Raw genomic sequence first — 20,501 nt, 5'->3', positions numbered from 1 at the left:
TTTTATGAATTAAAATGTTTCAAAACACCCCCCCCCCCCTCTCTGTTTTTTTCACAAATCGCACCCCAGTTATAACCTACAATAAAATATTTTTAGGCACTTGATGCAGTATACTGCTCTGTGCTACCCAAGTCCAATGTCTAGTACAGCAAATCTTAACTCAAAACACCAGCAGACCTGCCAGAAGAACCAGTTTAAGTTAGATTATCTCACAGCTCTGAAGAATGCTTGAACATAGCTGGTCATGCAGAGGATTATTGTGGTGAAATATTTCTGAATACTGAAACTTCGTTACATTGTAAGTTGTTGGGAAGTTGTGGCCTAATGGTTAGAGAATTGGTAGAATTGGGTAGAAATCGTAACCCAAAGGTTGTGGGTTCGTGTCTCGTACTGGCAGGAATTGTAGGTGGGGGGAGTGAATGTACAGCGTTCTCTCCAACCTTCAATACCACAACTGAGGTGCCCTTGAGCAAGTCCCCGAAACCCCAACAGCTCCCTGGGGCACCGCAGAAAAAAAAAAATGGCCCACTGCTTTAGGTGTGTGCGTGTGCGCGCTTTGGATGGGATAAATGCAGGGCACTAATTCCGAATATGGGTCACCATACTTGACCTCATGTCACATCACGTCATAATCAAAACAACTGATGTGTGACACCGGTTTACTGTCTTTCCACCCTCTCTTCAAGATACAATAATTCAACTCATAACCATGCATTTATATTTTTATTTGTTAGGTAGCCATGTAATAAAATCGTTACATTCCACAAAAATAAAAAAATAAAAAACCAGGACAACCCCTTGCACTTTGTGCTGGGGTAGGGATAACCCCCATCCATGTTAAGTTATGATGATGACAGGATTTATCCCTTACATATAGATTGGACATTATCCCTTACATATAGAACATAATGTAATGTTTGTAATGTTATTTCTAACAATAGGAAAAAGTACAAATGTAAAAAAAAAAAAAAAAAAAAAAAAGATTTTACAGAAAAAAATAAGACCGACACTAAAGCCAAGCCACCACAGTAGGAACATATTAAAACCAGCGTTACAAGTTACTGTTGCTCTAAAAGACAATTCAGGCAAAATTCATTGACATTGCAATGGTATATTTATTTTTAGATAGCACTGTGGTAACTATAACTATTTGTCAATATATATATATATAGTTTATATATATATATCTATATATATATATATATATAGATAGATAAAATTATGTGTCTGCATAGGTAATATTAAACATCTATTTGATGTGTATTTTCCTGAGCTCTATTCTTGGGGGGAGGACTTTATCTTGACTGACATTTACATAACTTTGCTCTTTGGTCATTTGCTTTGATATCTATAAAATCCATTTCGGTATACAGGCAAGGCTTAAAATGTTTAATAGAAGCATTTGCCAATAGGTTAAGAAAAATAAACTTCACAAACAACTGGTATCTTGTACAATTTTGGCTCTCAAGTTCATTGATAACCATTAATAGATATTTACCCAGAGCAAAAGACTGAAGTGTTAAACTAATTTCAGATAAATATATATGAAATCTGAGAGTATTTAAAAATTAGCTTAAATTAGAAAGCTAACAACAGACATTGGTGTAACAACTGGACAAACCTCAGCTGATCAAGGCTCAGGGAAAATGAGGTATCTGGGGTGGAAAGGAGTCAGATATAAAAAAATGGCCAAGATGGTTAACAGATCAGAATGTTTTCAAGTTAAAACACATACAGACCCCAACCACCATAACATGATTGCTTGTTTACCAGAGATGCTATTTACCCAAACTCAAGCCACTGGCTGAGCAAATGTTGCTATATGATGTTGTTGACAGAGTGACATTTACAAAGCTCTGCAGAATCACAGTGTTCACACCTACTAATAGCTGACTGTGTCTCTGCCCATCAAGAAAGGGTAAGAGATTATTTGAACAAAAAAAAACAACCCTTCAACCCTCAAACAAGAAGCTAGTTTAAAACATAAAATAAAAAAAGGGTTATTGAAAGATTTTTGATTCTTCAGTTTGCTCTAAAGATATCAAATTTAACTAAACTTGGTACACATAAACAACCCTAAGAATTCACAACAAATTGTGTCAAAATCCACCCATAGGGGGCAACACAACATAAAGATCATAACTCGGCAACCGTTTGATAGAGGAAGTGCTTCCCAATAAGATCTAAGATTCCCAATCCCAAATCCTAAAAATTATCAATTAAATTTCATAAGCTAATATCTAGAAAGTGTGAATGGTTTGGAATGCATGGATATTTACGTGCTAAATTTAATACATCTCCAATGCTAGGGGATGCTGTAACTAATGTTGGGGAGAAATAACTCCACACTAATGTCAACCAGGATAGCCAGGAGTGCCTGTTTGGTAGACAATTAAAGACGTTAGAAAACTAATTAAACATACAGCACCAGTTATACAATAGGCATTTTTCTGTGTAGTGCCACAAGGTGCATAAATGACAAAATGCAGTCAGGGCTACCAAGTCCTAGCCTGACTACGTCAGACTTCGTAATTCTGCTTAATTTCAGTTAACTTCTGTACTCAGTCTGAGATAGCAAACCATCTCCCAGATTTCCTCCGGCTCCAATGAACAGAGGGCGGGCTGAGAGCTGTGACATAGATGCAAAGGTAAGCGTAAGCGCAGAATTTAAGATTGTAGTTTAGGTTAGGGAATATCGAAAACGACAGTGGACATGGAGACACGGGATGCTATTCACTCTGTTATGGACAATATTCCCGGGATTTGTACTGTACTGGAACTGTAGCCCAAACAAGAAGAGTATTTGTTTCACATTTTGAATGGAGGTGTTATTGTGGCCCTACTCCCGACAGGTTTTGGGAGTTTAATTTATCAACTGTTACCGATCGTCAGCGAGAAACTGGCCAAAGTCCGGCAAGGTGATAATTTTGATTGTGTCCCCCTTGGTTGCTCTCATGCAGGATCATGTTAGAGAGGCAGCGAAACTCGCTCGTTGGTTTATGTTTTCAGCAGGTGAAAACCGTGGGAAAATGTGACGGCTAGTTTTGAATAGCAACTGGGCTGGTTTTGTTTCGTGGCCTGGCAACCCTGAATGCAACTGTAAAGCATTCTAATTGTAGGTGAACAAATTGAGAAGACTGAATACTGAAAGATCAATGTCTTCAATTAGCCAATTGTGTGACTGGACTTAAAGATTTGATCAAGAAGATTTTTATAACACGACTATAACAATCAAGATAAAGGGCAATGAAAGTGTCAAACCCACACTGTGCTAGTAAAATAAAGCCGCTCATATCCAGTCAAATAGAAGTGTATTATTGCAACTGATAGTCTATTGTTCTTCGGGGGTTAATGATGGGAAATTAAACATCAAACTATATATAAAATGCAAAGGCAGTTAAGCATCCATTGATCAGCTTTGACAAACATAGCATTTCACATTTGTAAAGATAAAAATATGGAATGTAACCACTGAGTTTTTGTGTAGCTCTCATAAGAGATCACAAGGTTAAAAGATCATGACTGTTGTCCGCTCCACTGGGTTTCCATGGGCTGACGAAGGAACTCCTCCACCTGTCGGGCCATGTCCATGGTCTCTTCCAGATCAAATTCACCTTCCGCGTCTAACATGGAGTCATTCCTTCAGATGCACACACATATATATATTATTGCAGAGATAAACAGTAGGGCTGTCAGAATGGCTGAAAAACTAAATATTAGATATTATCAAAATTCAAATTATATACATGCGCCCCGCGCATGGGGACATCACGGAAGTTACGTTGCTACTTAGACCTTTGTACCGTAACCTTATCAATATAGGCTATGGGTAAATTGCACTATGATGGTTCATTCGTGAACAAATCTTTTAGGTGAACTAATTGTTCTCGTTTACGTAATCCGCTGACCATAGACAGTAAAAGGCTAATTTCTCGTTCACTGAAGTTCCTCCCTCCACAGCAGTATGCGCAGTTCGTGAATGAAATGAATGAGAGTATACAGGGTCAGTCGGTCAAGCATGTAAATCTCGATCAGCAATCAGCAAATACAAAGCGTAGTTATTGGTGCACATAGGGCTGTGACGGTGGTTGATTTATATATGTGTGTGTGTGTTAATGTATAAATTAATATATTAGTGTTAATGTATAAATATATTAGTGTCAAAATTTGCACGTTAACGAAGGCGATATTTTTTTTTCTGTTTAACGTAGCCTATTGAAAATATTTAACGTATAGGGGCGGGGATGGCCACCCACTCACAACTGCTGCTTCTGTCACTTTTTCTAATGACAAGAAGTGAATTTATTCAGTCGCAGAATGACTGAACAGGAGACGTTTCAGTGCTTCCTTTTTGTGCGTATCCTTTCATATCAAACTGTGAAATAAACTATGTGCAAGCAGTTTCGTGGTCAGTTAATTCATGGAATTACCAAAAAAGGTGATTAAAGCTGACTTAAACTGTGCATGCATGTAATATTTTTATATATATTATATACAGGATATGTATGCACATGTCTATAAAATCAGCCCAGCACTGTCTCACTAATCTAACACATTCTATTTAACTAAAATAAATATCAAAGAAATAATGCAGTTAAACAAGAAAGTAGCCTAAATAAGAAAGTTAAATACACCCTGTCTAACGGACAAAATACTCATTATAATCAGTGATGCTACACTGGATGCAGCACAACACGACATGATAAATCCCTGTCCGGTCTGTGAGGTACTGACACAGAGTTCAAATGTCCTGTATAGACTACTAGACAGACTAAACCTGTAGCAACGCGGTGTACTTTTCTGCCACCAAGCAAGCTCAGTAACTCCTCATCTGCAATATATTCATGTTACCATCTTTTATTTACCGCTGTCTCGTTTGTATTTGGCCAGTTTGGAGAAAGCCTCACCAAACCTGACCAGCCAGCATTTGCGATCACGAGAACTTGTGCAAACGCTGATGGATGACATGAATGCAGATGACTCCAGATCGGTGATGTGGTGCTTTCCCAACAAGATCCAACGCCCAACTTTAATTAATTTGCTGAATGCATAAACTGTATTTTCCTGCGCTCAGATCTGTAAATCTAAAGGAAACACTGTGTTTGAGGTCATTGATAATTACCATAGACTTAGAATTTGCAACTATTACAGTTATTGCACTTAAATACAAAACTTGTATTTAACTTGTATAAAACTTGTAACTTGTATATTATGCTTGCTTGTTTGTTACGTCACATGCACTACCTTCGGTGGCAGTAGACCGCAACCGTCACAGCCCTAGGTGCACATACGCTTGTTTTCATATTTGCAATACAGAACATATCTCCACGTTTCATCCCGGATAAAACCTCGTGCTTTGTTAATTTGAACAGTTTAATGCGATCATGCACACACTTTAATAAAGCCAAATCAATACGTTCGTTGATTTAAGACATAGCACATAAGACACTCTTTTTCGCCAACTTCTGGCGTATTTGTGTAATATGAAATGGTCACCGAACGAATCAGTGAATGAATCATTTTGGTGAACGAACCTGAAAATCAACGAATCTCTTGAAAGAATCAAAATTTCCAGCACTAAATTCCATGCAACATTAATGGATTTTTAAAAAATCTTGTTTTTATTGACCCGTCCCAACCCGCCCCGCAATAAAGTGCCAATTTCTTAACCCGCCCCAACCCGACCCGTGGGTTACCCACGGTGCCCACGCACTATAAGGCGCACAACAGATAAGGTGCACCTTCAATGAATGACCTATTTTAGAACTGTTTTCATATATAGGGCGCACCGGATTATAAGGCAAATAGAATAGAAGATACTGCAGTCAAACAATTGACTGGGTTTGCGTTATGTATCTACTAGATTGAGCAGTGCTAAAGGGAATGTCAACAATTTGACAGAGCACCTTAATCCATATATAAGGAGCTTCGGATTATAAGGCGTACCGTCGTTTTTTGAGAAAATTAAAGGATTTTAAGTGCGCCTTATAGTGTGGAAAATACAGTACTTTTTTTCCAAACATCGCAGCAGCTCTGCATCTAGTGGCTTCAAATGGGTAGGCTAACAAAAAAATTATAATGCAATTACATTTACATTGTCATCGCATATCGTGCGCCACTGATAAATGCCAAAATATACTTCGGCTGTCCACCTCCACGCACCGTCTGCATTATGAAATTTTCGTTATCAAAAGGGCTCATGGATAGCCATGCACCCCGCCCGTGTGCGGGCCATTTTTGAGAGCACGCAGACAGTACGCGTACAACAGCGCATGCACGAGGTGCATGAGGAGACAGAAGTGGTACTGCGTGTCGAGTTAGTCCGCCTTTTGAAAGCTGTGCGGACACTGGCGGGCGCAAGACGGAACGGAATGCAGAATGTGAAGTATACCTGGGCTGGGCATTAAAGTAGCCTCCTTTTAACACACACCTTTTTTTTTTTTACAGCCCTAATAAACAGTAATAGCATGGACAGGGGGGTTATCACATACAAGATGTTCCTCAGAACTTACATTGATGGATAGATTGTGAAGTTATGGTGTTGATTGACAGTGGGTGATGCTGCATGCTCCATGAAGGAATTCCCTGGAGATGGTTCAGGATTGGGCGAAGAAAACCTGAGAGAGAAAAATACATATATCAGGGAACTACACTGCGACCAAAATGGTTGCATATGCGACCTTTTGAAATAACATTGCGACCCTTTTTTTTATGAGGTCGCAAATGTATCACTGATTATTTTTGTACCTAGTACCTTATGTTTTAGGCAATATGCTATGACTTACTATGAGCATTTATTAAAACAGACATGTGCTTTAAAAAAAAAAAACATTTTATAACATGCTCTAAACATTCAACACATTAAAGTTGGCATCAGCCCCGCGATGCGGGAAAGCTGAACTGAGTAGCTGGTTACTCGCACGCTCTGTTCGGTGCGCACAATGTCCGAGTAGGCATCAACTATCATGAATATCATTGTGATTTACACCTGAGAAGACACAGACCCGCATAATGAGCTGCATAATGAGCCTTTCAGTCAAGTGTGTCACTGAGAGGGAGGAGTTAAAAGAAAAAATGTGAGGACAAAATAAATGTATATAATTTTAAGTTTGTAGTTTATTTAGAATATATTTAATTATCCCACAACATAATTTAATATCCACTTGCGAGTGCAGTTAAACAGTTTATTAGGAACAATCAAAGCTAACTTTCAAACTGAATTTTTTGCATCATTACTCCAGTCACACAATCCTTCAGAAATCATTTATCATTTAATAATCTTATTTTCTAAAAAAAAAAAATAAATAAATAAAAATTTGTTATTATAATCATTATTATTAATGTTGAAAAGAGCTGAGAATATTTTTTTCAGGTTTTTCAGGGGGGATGAATTGAAAGAACAGCATTGTTCGTTACATTTGTTACAGTTAAATTTATTTGTTACATTTATATTATTTACATCAAGCTTTTGAATGGTATAGTATTGTATATTGTTATATAAACTTCATAATATTTCACTTGATTATACATTCAGTCAAGAATTCTAGTTTGTAAAAAGTCTTTGGAAAAAGTCTAACTAGTCAAATGTTTACACGTTATGTGAAAACTAGTACAAGTATATAAATAAATAAAAAGAGACTTACTCATGTTTATGATCAACGGAGTTTAATGCCACAGTTATGCAAGAAGGCATCTCATTCTTGTTTCTGTGGCGGTACGTCTGGATCATCATGCGGCGCGTGGTCCGGAGCACTGAATGACTGAGTCATCAGTTCAATTCAACTTTACTCCAATATTTGAACTGTTTTGAATACTTTATATTTAATGTGTTCATTTATGTCCAATATTAGTGTTAAACTGTTGGACTTTTAAATTAAATCTACTATTGATTTTCACCATTGACTGATTTTGCTGAAAATTTAGACTAATAGCTTCCATGTGCACATGCAGCAAATTTGTCACAGGACGAGCAATATGACAGTTGCGTCCAACTATATATGAACTAGCTGTTTTAAATATAGTATTTTTATATTTAATGTTAGTTTATCAGTATGTTTGAAAGTATATTTTTTTCGATTATTGGTGATTCCATATGCCCAACACTAGTTGGCAGTGTGTGCAAACAACCACCTTATAATAATAAAGATCTAACCAGTGTTGTTTTTTATCTTGTTTAATAATTTCCCATTTCTCATTTCAACCCATTCTCAGAAGCGTGTCTGTGTGATGTCACATAAAAAACCCAGTCCCCACCCACAATTGTTGATTGACACTAGCATTTTACCCTAGACCCACCCGGAGTAAGCTGTCATCAGTCCGCCATTGTTTCGACACTGGCGCGGTTGTAGACAAGAATGACTCCTAAGTGACTGAGGTTTTTTGTTGTTGGATCTAATAATGAACATAGCACTTGTCATTTACTCGCGACATCTGACCCGCTGAAGACACAGTGGATTACGTTTGTTTTGACGGGAATGCGCCCCCAATCTAGATAGATATGTTTATGTTCACACAAATCATTTGTGATTCAGTCTTGCCTAAAGAAGAAGCGAGTATACAGTTCTTTTATGAATCTTTGCAAATAACCTTTCCTAATAATGTTCTAGTTAGCAGGTTCCACGGCTAAAGTAAACAGTCTCATGAGAATGGCTCATCACCCCATGGAAGAGAGTGGAGGGGTGAGCAGAGCTCATTAGCATTTAAAAGAGCATGCACTAAAACTAGATTCTGACAGTGCAAAAATGGTAACACTTTATTTTAAGGTGTCCTTGTTACACGTTACGTGTACTTACTATTATAATAACAATAACTTATGCATAATTACATGCAATTAACACTAAACCAAACTCTAATCCTAACCCTAATCATATAGTAAGTACATGTAGTTGATTAATATTACTATATTATAGTATATACCAATATAGTGTAACCAAAAAGGGTGTTGTTTTACACTACCACGGAGAATTTTTTTTTTCAGAATAAACTGAATATTAAAAGCTAACAGAAGCAGTAGCATGTACAAACAACAGCGTATCTCAAATTGATAAGCAATATAGAGGACGTCTTTGTTTACAATACAATCGGAGAACATTCTAAGCTTGAGGGGCGGGATGTTCAGATATGCTGTAGAGGCGGTTTAGGGAATCACAATACACGGAGCCTGCTGACCAATCTCAGCCCATCGTGTATTTCTGAGGGAGGGGCTTCATAAGAAATAATTGAGGCGTTTGACAGAGAACGGACAGATCGGCATGCAATAAAGGTAAATTATGTGAAAAACTAAAACTATTTTTTTAAACGAAGCATGAACACGTTAGACTGCAATCCGTAAACACAATCAAGCCTAAAAAACACCAGTCAACCACCCCTTTAAGATCCCAAAGAATCATATCAACTTGTGGAAAATGGGTATACAGTGACCCCTTTAAGATAAGTAAACAGTCAGTAATACAATAAAAGAAGAAGTAATAACAGGTAATGCTATAAATAATGTTCAGTTTCTTGTACAGATCGATTCTTCATAAGATAATGGTATCTGTGAGGATTTCCAGTCAGGATTTAGACCGTATCATAGTAGTGAGACTGTTCTCCTTAGAGTTACAAAAGACCTGCTCTTATCATCTGATCGTGGTTGTATCTCTCTATTAGTGTTATTGGATCTTAGTGCTGTGTTTGACACTATTGATCACAACATTCTCTTGAAAAGACTAGAATTTTTTTCTCCCATTACTGGAAGTGCATTATCATGCTTCAAATAGTACTAATCTGACTGCCATCAATTCAATGCAGTGAATGAAGACGTATCATATCAATCACAAGTGCAGTGTGGAGTACCTCAAGGCTCAGTACTAGGGCCATTACTTTTCACACTTTACATGTTACCCTTGGGAGATATCATTAGGAATGTTAGCTTTCACTGTTATGCTGATGACACTCAGCTCTACATTTCTTCGCGGCCCAGAGAAACATACCAATTTGAAAAATTAATGGAATGTATAGTCGATATAAAAACCTGGATGAGGAGTAATTTCTTACTGCTAAATTCTTAAAAAACAAAGCTGTTAATTATAGGACCTAAAAACTCTGCATGTCATAACCTAGAACACTGTCTAAGACGTGATGGCTGCTCTGTTGATTCTTCTTCATCAGTTAGGAACCTAGGTGTACTATTTGATTGCAATCTTTCCTTTGAAAGCCACATTTCTAGCATTTGTAAAACTGCATTTTTTCCATCTAAAAAACTAGATTATTGTAATGCCTTTTCAGGTGGTTGTTCTGCACGCTTAATAAACAAACTCCAGATAGTCTAAAATTCAGCAGTAGCTAGAGTTCTTACTAAATCCAGGAAGTATGACCATATTAGCCCGGTTCTGTCAACACTGCACTGGTTCCCTATCAAACATTGTATAGATTGTATAAGATCATGCTTATTACTTAGAAAGCCCTCAATGGTTTAGCACATCAGTATTTGAATGAGCTCTTATTGCATTATAGTCCTCGATGTCTGCTGCGTTCACAAAACTCTGGAAATTTGATAATACCTAAAATATCAAAATCAACTGCAGGCAGCAGATCCTTTTCCTATTTAGTGCCTAAACTCTGAAATAACCACCTTACATTTTTCGGGAGGCAGACACACTGTGTCAGTTTAAATCTAAATTAAAAGACCCATCTTTTTAACCTGATTTACAGATAACACAGTAACACAATTCTAATATTCAAATCCGTTAAAGGATTTTTAGGCTGCATTAATTAGGAAAAACGGAACTGGGAACACTTCCCATAACACACAATGTATTTGCTACATTGTTAGTAGAATGGCATCTATGCTAATATTAGTCTGTTTCCCTCTTATTCCAAGGTCACCGTAGCCACCAGATCCAGTATGTATCCAGATCAGATGGTCACTGCAGTCACCCGGATCCAGTATGTATCCATCCCAGATGGAGGACCAGCAACTAGAGATGACCTCGACAGCCCTGAATGTCAGTGGAGACCAGGACAACAAGATGAGCCCCAGAGACAGGTCCACAGCCAAGACCTTGTCTCCTAGACGACCACCAGGACAAGACCACAGGCCTCTGGCTTGCTTAGTTGGGGACACTTCATTTCCAGCGATTTCGTCGACTTGATTGCACAATTATTATTTAAACTGAACTGAGCTGGATGATAACATCCCTTAATTCAATGATGAACTGCCTTTTTGCATTACTGACAAACTATTTTCCTATTTAATGCTGTTCAGTTGCTTTGTCACAATCTTTATTGTTAAAAGCGCTATATAAATAAATGTGACTTGACTTGACCTGAATATATCATTGTATAATCCTTGATATAATTTTTTTTTTTAATTCTCAAAAACCAGTAGCCACTGACTTGCATTTTATAAATCACCAAGAACTACAGTTTCCGCTAAAAATCATCTATAATGTTTTACTAAAGAAAAAAAAAAGTCACCTTCATCTTTGGATGGCCTGATGTGAGAAAATTAACAACAAATTTTCCTTTTTGGATGAACTATTCCTTTGTATGTATTGGAATATGTAAAATCACATTTCTCTAATATTCAGGAATTATTAATAATAATCATTTGACTTCATGTATAATAACATGAGAGAAGAGAACAATACTCACTCAACCTTCACCACCTGCTTGATCTCTGGTTTGACGTATCCATCCCCCACTGCTTTTGCTGAAAAAAACCAAATCACATTCATTAAAGATTGTTAATAGAAACTCTTAATTCACAAGACCCCCAGTAAGCATATATATATTGAACACAGTCATTTAACTTGTGCTGAACAAAAACGTGTTTTGAGTTTCTGACTCTCTTTATTACCTTTTTATAAACATTGAAGCTGTCAATCACTAAAGTTTACTCATTATATTCTGCAGTCTCATAAAAATGAAATTATAGGAAAAAGGAGCACGCAGAACCCAGTTGTGAGCTTAAACTAAACAAAATCATGTTTTGAGTGGTAGCAAGTTGAATTTCTGACTAAATTAAATACCTCTGATTGGCCTTTGCTTTCATCAGCTCAACTGACATCTGTCATAGTAATTAAACAAATGACCCATACTGAATTCTAAAAACATTTTCACTGAAAGGTGGTGCGTAAAGTTGTCCTGAAAGTTTGAAATAATGCTAAGTAACTGCAACTGTGCTAACAATCAAGCATACAATAATTTGATGACATTTTCTGAGAAAACATGCATACAGTTTGGAGGTGTGCAGTAACGGGAGAAGACTTCCTCTTTCGGCTGGTTGGGATAGAGGAAGAGCAGATGGTTCAGATCACTGATCCGATCAGCCAGAGAGCGGATGGAGAAATCTTTAGTAGTGAAGGGCATCAGGTTCCACACCATCCTTTCTCCTGCACAATGAAACACTAAAACTTAGAATATGATGGCTGCTGTTAAATTTGTGCATTTCTGTACAGCATAGACCAGCCTTTCTTAAACTTTTTTCAGTCAAGGCACCTTTCAAAAGTGCATAAAATCTCAAGGCACCCCAGTGTAAAATATAATTCAAAAACATTGCATTACCCAAATGTAAATGCAAATGTCCTGTTTATTTAGACAGGACAGTAATGAAAAGAGCATAATACGAACTGTAAATAACAATAACAATAAGCAGCAACAACAGAGCTGAATGAATGATGATCTGCTTTTATGTAATTTTTCCTTTTTTATTCAGAATAATCACAAATGTGTTAGATATGGCATGACATATCTGATATTCCGATTGTCAAATATATGCAAGTGGAAGTGTTCTGTCGTTTAAACACCTTTATAACAATCGCGTTAGCTGAGCTGTATGTACGATGGGCGCCGCCATCGGCGCTGCAGACGCAGTTCAGAGAATCGATCTGTTGGATTTACAAGACGTGAATTCATCCACTTCACCCAAAATACATAAATTAAGTGGCAGGTGATCTGGGAGAAGAATAGAGTAAACTTAAAGTTACTTACACAATGTGTATCTGATATGAATAAAACTAATTATACTGGAAAGGATTATTATTGCCTCTTCCTTTGACATCAGTGTGTATTTTACAAACTCTAAATGTATTGTTTTTTTAGTACTTATATGTCTGAAACCTAAAATAAACATTATGTGGCTGAAAACACTGAAAAGTTGTGATATATGACAGCTCTGAGCGCGCCTGTCTCTGGCTCAGTTCCAGCCAACGCGAAAGCACATTTGAATTTACATTTGAATGAACGTGATGCACTGACCGTCCTAATCACATGTGTGAATGTGTGATCGTAGGTGCGAAAGGGTTAAAAAGAAGAAGAATGTATTTATGTAAATTCAAATATATTTTATATTTGAAATGTCAGATTTTTTTAATTATTATTTTTTTTTAGCCTTTGTAATTTTTTGCCACGGCACCCACTTTGAGAAAGGCTGGCTTAGACACACCTTTGGCTAAATGCATCTCAGTTCTCATTAGTATCGTCTTCACTAACCATTTACTGTTTTCCTTACCTGCTTTGTTTGGGTTTTCTGCAACCCATGCTATGGTGATCCCTCCGATCTCAGAGTCGCTGAAGCGCAGAAGGAATGTACCATTTGGTTTGGACATCAACATGTCCTGAGCTTGCTGCTTGTTCAGGAAACCCAGAATTGCTCTGCAGATAAACATACATTTTACTAAATGCACTCTTATTAGTGCGTGAAGTATGCTGTATTAGTCTTTACCCATCATTCCAGTGAGACTTCAGGTGTTTCTTCATGAGCTCAATGACGCCATCCAACCACTGCCAGAATGTGAAGTTCCTGCCTGGCAAACTCTCCTGTCAACACAAGAACACCCAAGACTTGATCCTGAGACTGGATATATGGCATATGATCGGAATAAATAAGCTTTCCATTGATGTATGGTTTGTTAGGATAGGACAATATGATCTTTACTTAATATCCTAATGATTTTTGACATAACAGAAAAATGAATAATTTTGACCCATACAATGTATTGTTGGCTATTGCTTCAGATATACCATATTATATTACCTGTTGTATGTCTCAAATTTAATGCATGTCTCTAAAATGCAATTCTTTTAAATTAAACGCTCCTATCCGCTCATATGTGTGTAACTCGCAACATCCTCTTTTAGGTTCTCACAATGCTGGAATGATGCATCAGTCAATTTAACCGATTCAGTCTAATTTGCTGAAAACTAGTTCAGTCTGATTTGCCAACCACTGAAAAGAACAAACTCAAAGAAGAAAATCTCTAGGTAATGCTGATGGTTACCCTATTGAACTGAGACCAGGTGATAGTCATGTTGCAGAAGTCCTCAGGGTTGTTGCTGGAACTGCTGAAGGCTTTCTGAGCGAGGAACACCAGAGTGTCTTCTGACAGACCTCTCTCGCTCTGAACTTCCGATTTATATTTCATGTTCAAAGCCTCACACAGCTGTGGCCACAGCACCTTATCTGGCACCACGAATGGCACTCGACCCTAAGCAGAATTCATGCAGAACCTAATTAGCACAAGTGTGTACTTCTGTGAATACTGAAGTATAATAAAAGCACAGAACATTTACAGGACAATTATGGACTTTGTTGCATTTTGGTTGCTCAAAACAATTGAACCATTTGGACCCTATTAAGAGATTGGCATGTGTTCCAATCCCAGTAAACCAACAACAGTTTACAGTAAATGAAGACAACATGTTCATAAGTGTAAATGGACTATATCTGACAATTAGAAAACAGAAACAGATTATTTGTGTTAAGTCGCCTCAAAACAACATTATAAATGTATTTTTCTATCAGCCGAGAACACTACATTTTGCTAAAATATGCAAAGAATATATAACTGATGTGTCCACTAACCGGCTCAGAGAAAGCATTATCCCACAGTACTGTCGCTGTAGCGTTATTGTCTTGACTCCCATGAACGATGACCACAACAGGCAGAGATAATGTCTGCACAAGAGAGAGAAGCAAAAAGAAACAAATTTACAAATGATACAAAGTAGCATAATAAAACTAATAGGAATGATTTTGACAAGATTTGTGTTTCAGTGTAATGTTTCACCTTCACATGAAACACAAGTTCATTGCCTCCCACACTGAACTGAGACTCAAAAAGAACCGTAAACTTCTCTTCAGTCACTGACTCTGCCCCACGGCGGTCTGATCTCTTTATACGCTTCAGAGACTGCAAACAAGAGGAAAAATAAGTAATCTTCTTAAGTCATTAATCTTAAAACAAGTTTTGATTAATCAAATTCCAAAACCTCCATTGAATCAAATAACAGCAGGCAAAACATGTTATCTTTATAACACTCATTAGGCCTTATTAACAAATCTCCGCAGGATGACTTTAAATTCTTTTAAACAAACTTTTAAATGTACTTGCTTTATTACATGAAGAGTTCATTTTGAAATATTACTAACAGTATAAAAGTCATTAACAACATTTTGTGGTGCATTTGTGGTACACACTTCATGTGTAATGTGAAGCCTTTAAGTGCAATTTACCATGGTCCTGAAGTGTGCACTCAGGGTGCCAGTGGTTTGGTGGTACTCCATCACACAGTTGTTGTTCAGAATCTCTCCACTACTGTCACTTCAGCATAAAAACAGGACCAACAGTAATGTCACTTTTTACAGCCAATCAAAATGCATGAACATATATGTACACATGCAGCAACAATACAGCATAGTATACATCATACACAACCATGTCAATGGTTATATAGAGCTGCAATTTTTTAGGTTGCCCACCTATGAAGTACTCTTTACACTTCCACAAAATGTAATTAAATAATAAAAAATAAATACATAAATAAATTATATTTCATGATTGATACAGGTTATTATTGTTTAAATTCAAGATGAATGGCGTGCTCAATCCCTTTTAAGTTTGATTTGGGTGCTCTTCAGCCCAAGGTAGAACATCGTAAGAGGCAGTGTAGAAAAAAAGATCTCTGATAGCCGAGGCACTCCGTAATTAAAATGTCTTTATTACAAAAATGACATGTCCTAAATGGACAACTTTAAAATGCCCACGCGTAGCGGCATGGGGCCTTCTTCAGGGCATAGTGAAGCAGATTAAAAAAAAAAAAAACTGATCTTATAATGACAAAGACACACAGGTAGAAGCAAACACACAGGTGCTGACAATCAGTATTGAATGTCTACAGGTAATTACTAGGACACACCTCTCACACCGTTCTCAGCACTAAAGCTATTAGTCACAATAAACAACAGAAACACAGGCAACAGATAGCATGCATATATATTCATGCATACATTGCTAGGGCACGCCTCTCACATGGTTCTCAACACTGAAGCTGCTGGTCACAACAATAAATAAAGAAGCAACAAATAGCATGCACATACATTCATGCATATATTACTAGGGCACACCTCTCACATGATTCTCAGCAATGAAGCTGTTGGTAACAATGCAAGCAAAACAGGTAGCATGCATATATTCATGCTTACACCTTCATTTATACAAATGCATACACATATACATATACAATATATGGAAAGAATAGTTACGGGAAAGAACAATATTACAAAATCACAGAAAAGGTCTATAATCTATCTCCTCATTTAATCCTGGATAATCCATTGCTTTGAAACTCCATATCCAAAAGGTTTCACATTGCTATAACTGTTTTAAAATATCACCTCCATGTATTGATTTTTTAATAATTTCAATGCCCTGAATTCTCAAAGATTAAGGGTCACTATGGTGTATTTCTTTGGCCAAACACTATAAAGAAATACACCATAGTGACCCTTCATCTTTGAGAATTGTTGTTTATTGTGACTAATAACTTTAGTGCTGAGAACGGTGTGAGAGGCATGTCCTAGTAATTACCTGTAGACATTCAATACTGATTGTTAGCACCTGTGTGTTTGCTTCTACCCGTGTGTCTTTGTCATTATAAGATCAGTTTTTTTTTTTTTTTATCTGCTTCACTATGCCCTGAAGAAGGCCCCATGCCGCTACGCGTGGGCATTTTAAAGTTGTCCATTTAGGACATGTCATTTTTGTAATAAAGACATTTTAATTACGGAGTGCCTCGGCTATCAGAGATCTTTCTTCTCTACACTGCCTCTTAACAGGTTATTATTGGTTATAGGTAAAAAAAAAAAAAAACAAGCACATTGGTTAAAGCTGAGATGGTTTGCCAACTTAAGTGAAAGTTAACGTGCCTAGCGTTTTCGACTCGTACATTATACGTCACATCCTGATGCCACGTGTCATTTACGGGACCTTTATGGGTTGTGTGTGAACGCACGCACAGATTGCGGGGAAATCACTGGCAGTGTGAATGAACAAAAATCTAATGATCCTGAAACAATTTCCAGGACACATTATCTGTGTATTATCCGGAATCACAGTGTGAAAGGGGTTTTAGTTTAACTAAGGTTTAAATTATTTGATTTGACAAAAAACAAACACATCCAACCTGCTTTAAAGGGGTCATTAATTCTATCATCACCCGGGTGCTGATAGTGTGCACTCCCAGGTGAGACCTGAACACCACATGTTGATATCTGTGTTTTAACTAAACTCATTTAAGCTTTGCCAGTTTAAACATTTAAGAGCCAGATATATACTTTCTCTCTGAAGTACTGTGTTTAAATGGACAAATTCACACAAAAATTATTTCAAAGCGCCAATCTGGGTAAGTATTCTACAGCAGACATAGCCGGCTGAACGTACTGTATCAGTGCACAAACCTCTGCTCACTCAAGCCGGCCTCCCCTCGCTTTAGGCCTCTGGCCTCCTCTCACTCAAGGCCGCATTTTGTGACGTTGTTTCGTTGACTACTTGTTTAGCCTTCCAAAAGAGGACACGACTAGAAATCACGTTATATCATGTTTATAATGGGTTTAATGTTTATGTCTCGTTGCTCCGGACGGACAGGGCATCACAATATGTTAAGGGGCATAACTCTTTGACACTGATAGGTCAAGTAAATACTTCTTCTAAATATTTATAATTTATCATAACTAGTTTTGATTGATTATTCATATTTCCCCCTTGAACTGATTCGCTACAATTTACAGACATACATGATTAGTTTAACCAAATCTACAATCACAATATGTTAAGGGGCGTAACATTTACGTCACATGCTTGAGGTTGTTTTTCAATGGAAAGCTCATAAAGACTGTATTTGCTACATTTGTGTAAGCAGTACACATAAAAACATGAGCAATGGAAAAGCTGTACATACCAGATCCGTCGTAATACCGAGTCATAAACACATCCACAGCTGTAAATCCATGTTTAGTTAGAAAGGTAAGGGTCCACTGAACGACATCTCATGAAGCACGTTAAGTCCAACGAAGCAATAACGTTGTAATATGGATCATAATTCCTTTGTTTACGTTTCAGTTCTTCAGCGACAGAACTGTTTGTGTCCATTATGGAATAACTCACGGTCTGCATCTTTGTAGTAAAAAAATGGCATGGTTTTGCAGTGTAAGGTGTCTCAAACAGAATGAGATGATCCACCGGAAAAAAGAATGAATGAAAGATTATATATAAAGACAGTATATTTGAATTTTGGCGCTCCCTCGTGACGCGCTCTGATGCACCTTTCAGCCAGTGTTAATTTTGTTGACTAAATATTTTCGTCACGAATATATTTTTGCGGACGAAAACGAAACAAAAACTAAAAAATAAGTCACTGATGGAGACTAAAACTATGACTAAATTGATTGACATTATCGTCAACGAATAAAGGACGAGACGAAAATAGAATGTGACAAAAATCTAATCAGCAGACGGGAGAGATGCGAGGAATCAACAAAAGAACCGGCAAAACAGAACAGACTGCATGAGAGAATAGAACCAATCAGAGCCTGACTTATTGAGACGTGAAGCGAAGGTATTCAGTTTTTGACTGAGCTCCCGGGAAGACGGCATTCGAAGTGGTGATGTCTAAAAGAGTGACAAAATGTCCACAGCTGGGAAAAAGAAGGGGAGACTTGTGGGCTCACTTCACGTGTGACGACGAACAAAACAAAATGTAAAGCATGCGGAGCGATCATTCGTGGCAAGAACACAACCAATTTGAAAAGACATTTACAGACGAGCCACTCTGACATTTTCTCAAAGGTAAATTCACAACGATGTTCTTTTGTTTATTGAGCTAAGCAAAATTGGAAGACTGCTGTGAATAGATGTTGTAGCATTAACGTAAATATTACGAACTGAAAAGTACTGTAAAATAGCCCCTTCTTCAAGCACCATACTAATACATAAAATTATGCGACACACATTTGATTAATTCTAATGTTTAGTATATTTTATAATGTTCTACTTGTTGACAATATCACAAATATTTCTAGATTAGATTCACATCCTATCATTATACATACTAATCTAGCAATATTGTGGTATTTAAAACATACAATATTGCTAGACAAATGAATACCTTATAAAATCTTGTACTTTTTTTATCCACCTAGCTGCCAACTTATTAAATATTTACTTTAAATTAAAAATGTTTGCACTTATTTTTCAGCTCAGCTGTAAGCTTTAAGGTCCTGGACCTAACTTTATTTTTCTTTTATTGATGGTCAATTGGCAGCTAGTAATTGTTTAAATTATCATGATTTGTTGCTGCATAAAAGCTTTTGAATTGAAATAAAGACACAGTTGTGTTGTAATAAAGTTGAATTTGTGTTTTATATATTTTGGTTAAGTTTGTTTCCTATACCAGCAGTAAAAAAATGTCTAGTAAATCGGTTATTGATTTTAGTCTTATTTTAGTCGACTAAAATACCAAGCAATTTTAGTCGACTAAAATAAGACTAAAATTAAAACAAATCAGATGACTAAAACTTGACTAAAACAAAATAATTGTAGTCAAAAGATTAAGACTAAAACTAAATAAAAATTTTGTGTCAAAATTAACACTGCTTTCAGCTGATGGAGGCAGAACTAAAGCAATCGCCTTTTTCTTTGTTTCTTTTATTTATCAACAGTTTTTATATATGTGAGAGTGTGTTTTATGTTGAATGTGAATTTATCTGCATGATTACCATCTGTATGAGTGCAAATCAGCCCAAATCAGCTCGCTATTACTGTATGATCACGGCTATCAAAGTGAACGCGTCTATATGAATAGAGAGAGTGGATTATTTACTATATGGCACATTTGTGTTATAACCATTTGTATAAGTGGCCATCAGCACATCAGCAATTATTTGCATCGTAATTCATTGTAAATGCTGCATTTTTAGCAATCTCAGGATTTTCTGTAATTGGCAAACAAAGTTAAATCTTTTTTTATTTTTCTTACTCAAATTATTCTTATTTTATTTTTCTAGTGCTCAAATAAATCACTTATATGATGTCTAAGTTTCTTTCTAGTGTTCTATAATTGAAAAAACTATGCAGTGGTATGTGTACTGACTAAATAGTTTGTAGAAGCCTTCAATACTATTGGGAAATATATTTTTGTATATTTGGGGGGTGGGGGGTCTAGACATAGTCTCATAAAAATAT

General features: G+C 36.7%; 1 protein-coding gene across 2 annotated transcripts; it reads right to left on the bottom strand.

Annotated features, from left to right (window-relative positions):
• Nucleotides 1-710: 710 nt before the first annotated feature.
• LOC128021190 (signal transducer and activator of transcription 5B-like) lies at nt 711-15,650 on the bottom strand. 2 transcript variants are annotated; one of them, XR_008185495.1, is made up of 11 exons: nt 15,497-15,650; nt 15,051-15,173; nt 14,846-14,938; nt 14,262-14,468; nt 13,706-13,800; nt 13,493-13,635; nt 12,219-12,374; nt 11,635-11,692; nt 6,513-6,617; nt 3,219-3,640; nt 711-2,566 (listed from the first exon to the last, which is right to left on the bottom strand). XR_008185495.1 is itself a non-coding variant. In XM_052608217.1 (10 exons), exons 1-10 carry the CDS (start codon nt 15,545-15,547, stop codon nt 3,517-3,519), a joined length of 1,155 nt encoding a protein of 384 aa, XP_052464177.1. In that variant the 5' UTR covers nt 15,548-15,650; the 3' UTR covers nt 711-3,516. The 2 variants fall into 2 exon arrangements, 1 of the variants encoding a protein (XP_052464177.1); XM_052608217.1 differs by having other exon boundaries at nt 711-3,640.
• Between the last annotated feature and the right edge of the window lie 4,851 nt (nt 15,651-20,501).

Source organism: Carassius gibelio, chromosome A1 (assembly GCF_023724105.1).
Source record: "Carassius gibelio isolate Cgi1373 ecotype wild population from Czech Republic chromosome A1, carGib1.2-hapl.c, whole genome shotgun sequence".
NCBI lineage: Eukaryota > Metazoa > Chordata > Actinopteri > Cypriniformes > Cyprinidae > Carassius > Carassius gibelio.
The sequence above is the reverse complement of the archived record's forward strand: the minus strand, read 5'-3'. Positions and strand labels throughout refer to the sequence as shown.